The sequence below is a fragment of the Anguilla rostrata genome, chromosome 1, assembly GCF_018555375.3.
Source record: "Anguilla rostrata isolate EN2019 chromosome 1, ASM1855537v3, whole genome shotgun sequence".
Taxonomy (NCBI): domain Eukaryota; kingdom Metazoa; phylum Chordata; class Actinopteri; order Anguilliformes; family Anguillidae; genus Anguilla; species Anguilla rostrata.
Window position 1 is genome coordinate 44,345,163 of NC_057933.1, and position 8,456 is coordinate 44,353,618.

The 8,456-nt window shown below is 47.7% G+C and overlaps 1 protein-coding gene across 1 annotated transcript in view; it reads left to right on the plus strand.

Annotated features, from left to right (window-relative positions):
- The first annotated feature begins 1,465 nt into the window (after nt 1-1,465).
- spag1a (sperm associated antigen 1a) overlaps nt 1,466-8,456 on the plus strand; it is a 22,632-nt gene continuing 15,641 nt past the window's right edge. Inside the window, exons 1-4 of the mRNA XM_064308660.1 lie at nt 1,466-1,590; nt 1,795-1,901; nt 3,129-3,228; nt 4,462-4,887. Coding sequence (XP_064164730.1) covers nt 1,842-1,901; nt 3,129-3,228; nt 4,462-4,887 — 586 coding nt within the window. The 5' untranslated portion in view covers nt 1,466-1,590; nt 1,795-1,841. The remainder of the gene's footprint in view (nt 1,591-1,794; nt 1,902-3,128; nt 3,229-4,461; nt 4,888-8,456) is intronic.

An 8,456-nucleotide genomic window follows, 5' to 3' on the forward strand; every position in this document is an offset into this window, starting at 1 on the left:
TACTGAGAATATGCCTGTGACTTGATATTAACAGGAGACTGGCAAAGGAAATAACACATGCAAAAGTAACCCTCTTCCGCGGGATTACAGGGAATGGGACAAGTGAGCTTCTTTTTTGGTTCTGATTCTAAATTTCTGTCAAAATATGGTTTTAAAAGAGCAAGGAAGTTAGGAAGGCTGGGAAATACTAATATATTGCAGACATTACCTATTTTAAATCTCAGGAAATGGTTGTAACTATCATGACTGTGTTGCAGGTTCGATGTTGAAAAGGAATGTTCTAAAATTGATGAGGGCATTAAAGAACAAAACCCTCCAACGGTTGTAAATCACCCTCTGCCAAAAATCAGCCGGAAAATAGACTCAGAAGGTGAAGTATTTCTGATGTATGTGTGATTAGCTTTGCTTCGGTTTGACTTCAAAGCATGCAATAGTAATTTCCTTTGAAAATATTTTAATTCAAGACTAAAACCACAGTATTTTATTTTAAATTCTGATGAGTCTATGATTTATTATGGATTTTGTTGATTTAAAGTTATATTGCTGAAAATGAATGTCATTAAATCATGTAGAATTTGTATTGTTTACTTATTTGATTCATCAGACTGTATGAACAGAAGCATTTTCTAACTGTGTAGTATGAAGGTATGCATTGAATCAAAATGCATTAGCGTTTGTTAAAGAGCTGAATCAGAGATGGATAATTCCTTCATTTTCAGTGCTGACGGTCACAGAGAGCGCTCTTCTTGCAAGTCGTGAGAAAGAGAAAGGCAATGAAGCATTCCGGGCTAACGACTTTGAAGAGGCTGTGGCGTATTACACAAGGTGAACTGCTACAAACACTTCATTTAACTCAATCTTCTTCAGTGTTGAAGCCAGTCAGTACATAGGCCAACATAAACTAAGAGCAGTACTGTTGATGTTACCGCTCATAACATCAGCATTACTGTCAGCTGGCGATAAGTGGCGATAATTATTTTGTTCGATTTGAGGTCATGCAAAAGGGCAGCTGACCCTTTGACCTCTCAGTGGACTTATGACCGTCTAGGGTGCAATTGCTTGGCGCAATGCCTCGCCCCACGGTCTGCAGTCAGATCCTCGCATGGCAGCCTGACCCAGGATTTAGAGGGGTTTACATCAGCGATAGCCCAGTAGCGATTGATGTGGCTGATATGGGTGCCAGTTGCACGGCACCGAAGCAGCTGGGCCGAGGGACTGCAGAGTGAAAGGAGGAGGAGGCTGACAGAGCCCACTTCTTAGGACCCAGCCGCCAGTTTGCAGTCTCCCCCCATGATGGCGAGCATGGCAGGGATGGGCATTTAAAATACGAGAGGAAAGTAAGCGTACAGGATAAGAAGCTGCTAAATTAAGCTAAAATAGATATGTTTTTATCTTAAAAGCACAGTCCTGTTTAAAGAGATCCCTGTCGTTAATCTTTTCTGTTGTCCGGTCCCTGCAGGAGTCTGTCGGTAAAGCCGACAGCGGTGGTGTATAACAACAGAGCCCAAGCAGAGATCAGACTGGAGCTGTGGCACAGCGCACTGAGCGACTGTGAGAAGGCGCTGGAGCTGGAGCCTGGCAATCTGAAAGGTAGGGGCCAGGAGCACCCAGGAGCCTCCCCTAGGGGGCGCCAGAGGCCCGAGTGTTTAAGGCATAGGCCAGCAGATTGCAGTAGGAGTCTCCCACAGCCTGGCATTTAAGCGGCAGTCTTAATCCACAGACACCCTTTGCCGTGCTGTGCTGCTTACTGTGGAGGAGCCTGAGCAGAGTGTGGCTTGATCTGTATTTCCGTAGCCCTGCTGCGCCGCGCCACCGTACAGAAACAGCTGGGGAATCTGAAAATGGCCGCCGATGACCTGAGGAACGTGCTTCAGGCCGAACCGCAGAACGAAATTGCAGAGGTATTCAGGTTATTACATGGCAACTGACAGGTTTTTTTTAATGATTGCAGCATAGCAAAAAGAACCAAAAGGTTCTCAACGCATTTTTCAAGTGTTTTTAATGTGCTCGCAGATGGACAAACGCTTTTTGGCACGATGGCTGTCGTCAGCACTTGCCCTTGAACTATTTAAAAATTCTTTCAAAACGTGTTTTTGAGATCTCGGCGTTCCTTTCTGGTAATTGCAGATTTTTCTGATGGAAGCAAAATTCCTAGTGGCATCCTCCTCAGGCCTCAGTGAAAAATTCCAACTAATTAAGGATTAAGCTCGTTTTCCTCGTTTGTGCTAGACCCCAGTATCACCGGTCATCGACAGTAATGTGCAAATATTTATTTTTATATTTATTAAACCAATGATGATTTCCCTTCCCTTCCGATTCGGATGCCCTGTCATGAACCCGCCATTACACCGCAGACAGGCATGCGCTGACCTCAGAAGCGCTCACTGCTGACTTCCACTGTAAACCCTGCCGTGCACCTGCCGTCTGTCATTGTGTCAGAGGTGTGTACTTAATGCACACCTGGTGCAAGTAGACTGCAGGTGCTCGATCAAACAGAGGAGTTGGGGTTTTGCAGGATCTACTGGCACAGTCAGGATTTGGTACCAGACCTTGGGGTGTGTCTTAATAAAGATACAGAAACCCAGTTCGTTAGGTAAGCTACAGTATTTTGAATCAGGATTGAATTGTCAGTCTTTTTCAGTGAAGTGCTGTTCTACTGTTTGCTCAGTAGATGGCTGTCTTGTTCTGTTAAATGGAGAATTAAAAGAAACTCTTTTCATTAGCTATCAAAAATAAGTGATTGGGGCTGGATTTTTAGAAAAGTAGTCCCCCCCTTTCCCCCCCCGAAAATACGAAAATAAGATATTAAAATAGCTGTGTAATTGGTCCTTTCAGGGCACCATCATTATCCATGACAGGCTCTAATGTACATTAATGTTTTCAAGTTTTTGAGTGGAATTCGTGTTTGGATGGCTTTTACTTTTTTGAATAAATAATCTAATAAAACTAATAAAATTTTCACTCCAGATCCTGGTGTCCATGTCCAAAGGCATTTCCGTCCCCTTAGGTCTATTTGAGTAATTTTAGCTGGCCTGTCTCATTTCCTTTCACAAATGTGTGTTAAAGAAAAGACTCATGCAAAGAAGATGCATAACCAGTGAAAGTATTCTTCACCTGTGTGGCTTTAGAAACTTCTAAAGGAAGTGGAGAAGAAAGACGCTCCTTCTGGAGACCAGAGGAAAGGCACTAAAATCCTTATACAGGAAGTGGAAGATGATGATAATGAAGGTGAGAGATCATCAGAGAATGGGTGATCATCGATCCACACCAACCTCTGTGCTCTTCACTCACTCCTGACTTAACCATTCCCCCCCAGGAGCAGTGGAGCTTGACTATACACGCTCTTCTTCTGTTGGAAAAACAGGTTTCGTGTTGAACTTTGAACTTTAACCTATTTTACTGAGTGGGTGTAAACTCCTGGCAGGATCTGAAAAGAACTGGTTTTTTTTGTTTGGTGATGAATCAGTATTTTTAATTATTTTAATGACACACTTTTATTTGGGTCAAATGGGCAGCATATGCTTCTGAAAACATGGAGTTTATTTATCCTTTTTACACATTAAAACACAACATTGAACAGTTTTTAATAGTCAGGATTTAGCTGCTATTGACCTCTCGATTTTGTCTTAAACCATGTGGAAAATTGTAAGCCATGACCCACGTTTACTGAAGATACCTGACGCCTGAGACATTGCACATACATTTTTCACATTAGGGTGTTTCAAGCGGATCTATTGAGCACTTGAGGGACGTTACAGAGGGAGGTATCAGAAAAGAGAAAAGACGTTGTCGGAAGCGCGGGTCCCAGCTTTGAAGTGGCCTTGGAGGCCTGACCTCCAAACCGGAATAGGATCAAGCGAAAAGACACGTCGTTCTGTTTTCTGCAGTCGAGCTGCTTAGTCCGGGGCGAGGGATTACTGCTCTCAAAGAACAGAGGCTCAGAGGACACGGCGCTGCATAGAGAGACTCGCATCGGAAAACACAGCGTTAAGGAAAATAAGCGAAAGGCAGATTATACTGGAAGGCAGCAGCGAGGTGCGTTTTTCCTGCTGTGATTGTTTTGGCTCTGAATGGGTTACTCAACCCCAGTGCTGCAGTAAGCGCTTGACACAGGATTTACTAGCCTGCTAATCCTCTGAGACAATCACTCAGGCTAATGACGCGGATAATTTCAGTAGCCTTGCCCGTGCTCTGGGATTGTAGCTTCATGTTAAACGGAAGCAACATTTCCTAACAAACACGCACTGCAGTCTCCACCACCAGAAACAAGACAGAAAAAAAACTGGGCTTGTTCCCCCCCTCCCCCCCTCCCTCCCCCTCCCCCTCCCCCACCCGGCTCCCTTCCCCCATTGGCTGTTAGCTACAGTGGTTTCCTGGAACTCCAGCAGCACTGCATCAGACCCTCCCCCCACTGTGATGTAACCGCTGACTTGTACCTGTGGGCGTGTCTTTCCCCCGCAGCTTCTCCGGCTGAACCCAGCCAGCGTGTGGGTGGGGAGAGCGTCGCTTCTCCTGCTAAGACGGGAGACATGGGGAACGCGCATAAAAAGCCCCCCGGCAGAGGGGACGGGGGCCCCCACGCGGAGCACGCCCCCCAGGGACACTGGCGGGGCAAGAGAGGAAGCGCAGACAAGCACAGAGGGCCGGAGCCCGCCAAGAAGGACCTGGCAAACGGAGCACAGGGCGCCGGGAGCGGCGGGGCCGAACAGACCGGCGACGGGAGCGCGGGATCCGGGGGGGACGACAGCCGGCTGGACGCCCCCTGCGGAGCCCTGCCCCCCCCTCTGGCCCGGCTCAAGAACGAAGGGAACCTGCTTTTCAAGAACGGACAGTTTGCCGACGCGCTGGAAAAATACTCCCAGGCCATCACCGGCTTCACAGACTCAGGTACGATCCACTCTGCCCTGCTTTTACCTCGCTGTTTAAAGTTGTTTTTTTCCCCCCCAGTAAACGCGCTCTATGGCTGTGACTGTACTTTCGTTGTTTGTTTTGTAATGTAAAAGGATTAACTTCTTAAAGGATTCAACTCGAAACAGGAAGAGGTAATGCCTTCAGCTTGTTTCCATTCTCGTGTTTAGCTGGCTGACTGGTGTGGCGTGTCATTTTAAAACCCTTCGGGGGCTGAAACAACATTCGTTAGAGAAGGGAAGTGCAGCCTTTTTTTACTTAGCAAAATTCGGCCGCTTCCGAACCCAGTGAAAAGGATCATTTCCTTCTTGTTCTTTACGGTGCCCACATGGCCCGAGTTGTTTCCCAATCGGCTGTGTCGTAACAGCAGCGCATTTACAAACACCACAAGACCGATTTCAGACATGTTAGGACTGCGTGAGCCTTACGCAGCCATATCCTTAAAGGCAGCTTGTGAGTTTCACAATAAACTGTGAGTGGCTGATAAACGGCTGACTTGAATTTACAAGCAGCGCAGATCGCGATCGTAAAACCGGCACCACGGCGGAGTTCGAATTTCGTTTCGTCCGTGCTGAGTCACGAAGAAGACGTCTGGCAGCCAGAGTTTTCTCGTCAGACACCTTCACCGGCCGCAGCCTCCGACGCAGCGTTCCGAGCGGACGTTTCCCGATCGCGGCGCGCGCTCCGATCCCGCTCGCGTTTCGCAGGAACCGCAGAAGACCTCCGGGCGAGGGTTCACGGGATGCCGCATCACGCTAGGCGCCGCTCGTCCCGGTCCCGTCCGCCGGCGCGAGTCGCGGGGCGAAAGCGAGCTTTTTTAGGTCAGAGCCTGCGTGCGGTCACGTGACCCCCCCCGTGCCCGCTCACTGTGAAATTAGAGCCGGGAGCTGCGCTCAGGCCGCTGTTCATTGCGGTAGTAAATCTCGCTGACTGCGAAACCCGCCCCCCCCGCTGACGGCTGAGGTTCTGCCGAGCCGGGCCGGGCGGCTCTGAGCCTGTGAAAGTGACTGAGCAGCCACTGCAGTCTAATGTTTCCAAGGCTCTCCCTCTCCCCTCTCTCACCCCACCCCCCCTCCCCCGAGGGGGTGAACCGACCGTGCAAGTGACGCATTTACAATCACCATTATGAAACCGGGCTCGGATTCACGGTCAGAGGGGGGTCTGTTCTGCCTTCTGTTAAACGGGCCCCGGAAGGCCCCGGAAGGCTCCGGAAGGCTCCGGGTTGCGGTTCTGAGCACGGCGGCGTTGGGAGTGCAGTAGGCCGCCCCCGCCCTAACCCCAGAGCGCTTTATCCGCACGTCTCTCTGGAGCCGAGGTTGTGTTCGGCGGGTTGTGGAGGGGCCAGGTGTACGATGGCGGCCATGAATGTTTTATTGGGGAACGGCTGTCGGGGAGGCTCGGGTTGCTTCCTGTGTTTTGCGGCCGGCCCCCGCGCGAGCGTGACGGCCATCTGAGCCCAGGGCGGAGGCCGAAGGGATCGATCGGTTTACCTCGGGCACTCCTGAGTTTACCCCGGCAGGCAGCCGCACAGCACGCAGGAGCGGGCTATCCTATGCTGGGGCTAAGAAACGCAGCACAGCACGCAGGAGGGGCTATCCTATGCTGCTGCACACGGAGGGGCTATCCTAAGCGTCTCAGAAACGTTCGGTTCTATTCAGTTTTATTGTGTAGCGCTTTTTACGACGCTGTCGCAAAGACAGAGGAAACGGAAAGGAAAGTTCGGCAACAGCCAGGCCGGAACCCCTAAGAAGTGAGCAATTGAGGTGAAAAAAAAAACACTTAAATGGTGGTGAGAATAACTCTCCAGTGGAAAGAAATCTCTGGAGGAACCTGGCTGTAGAGGGGGAGCTCATCCTCTGCTTACCGGCCTGTTAATAGTTAAGATAGATGGAACGGTAACAGAGTGTAATGAGTGATCCAACAGCAAATTATCACATGGGTTGAGTAGGTTACAGTCAGTTTAATACAGAGGTATTAAATTAGCTATTAGAATAGGCAGTCCGAGGAAATGAATGTATATTAATATTTAGTTCAGAGGGGTGAGGAACATTAATGATTATACACCAATAAGATAATCTGCTGCATCTTAGAAAGGGAAAATGAAACATGCTGAATCTTTGGAGGACGTGTCCTCAAACTCTCGGCCTCCACCCTCCCTCTCAGTAGTGGTTTGAACAATCGCAGCTTTAACCTTGACTTGTGGGAACTTGTAAAGGGGGGAATTGAAGTAGGAATGCAATAAATATCACCCCTGAGGGTGTGGAGAGATGCTGAGGAGTTGGGCCCAGGGCAGCTTTAGACTTACTGAATGGTACATGTGACACAGTTGTCTCAGCTTCATCAGGAATCGGTCTTTCAAAGTCTTCAAAGGCGTATACAGTTACTTTAAACTCTCAGCTTTTCCCCTACTGGTAAAATGGTCAAAGGTCTAGGAAACTGGATTCAGCTTGTGGTTATATTCCCCAGAAATGACAATTGACTGTTATCTTAATATATCTTTCAAGTTTTTAACCATTAAATTATAATAAACACTATTACCATTAAATTGTAACACTATTAGCTTATTGTGACCTGTTCAGATAAGGACAAGGGTGGGCCTGCATCCTGTGCTCATTGACATTCATATCCTTAAGACACATCCTATGTAAACCATTGCTCATGCTAGCTAGGTCAGAGCCAGTTAGAGCAGTTACCTTATATTAGCAAACAAAACGAAAGAAAGCAGTATAAACAAGGTTTTACTATCATACAGTTAAACCTGAAGATCATTCAATGTATAATAACCTTACATTGTGTACGTAATAGTGTACGTAACACTGAGCTACTGTACACTAACATTAGACTTTATAGTCTCAACTTTGGACATGACACCCAAATAAAGTAAAGCTTCGATTCCACATACCTAAGCCTGAAAGCTATTTAATTATTGTTAGCTAATGGTAGGCCTACTTCACCGATCCATCACGCATCTGCTCTGCGACAACTGGGAGTGTAGGAACAGTTGGGAGGGGGGCGAAGGGAGGGAAAGCAATGTACCATGCACCAGCACCAGCTTTTAGCAACGTCACATTATTTTTATAGATAGTTTGTGAAGCTCTCCTCCCGAAAATGGGCACTGCAGATATTATTAGGGTTATTGCAATATTGCAGTGCCCGTGGGCCTCCGGAAATGCATCCGGAGAAGGCTCAATGCTTAGGCATTTCCAGCTTCATTTGCCTGCATAAAAGCATCGAGAGCATCATTTACATAAGGGGTCCTCAGTCTTTACCCAGAAAGTACTGGTGCAGGTGCAGGCTTTTGTTCCATCCAAGCAGAAACACTCTCTGATTCTACTAATCAACCGCAAGTCTTTGCAGAAGCCCTTGATTAGCAGAATCGGGTGTACTACTGCTCGGTTATAATTATACCGCATCGGGTATAATTAAAGAAAGAAGACAAAAAGAAAGGCAATACACCATACAGTGGCAATGGCCATTATTGCATTCAGTAATTATTGCTGCAGTATATATATATATAACCCTGCCGTGAGCCCAGCCACCCTCCTGGA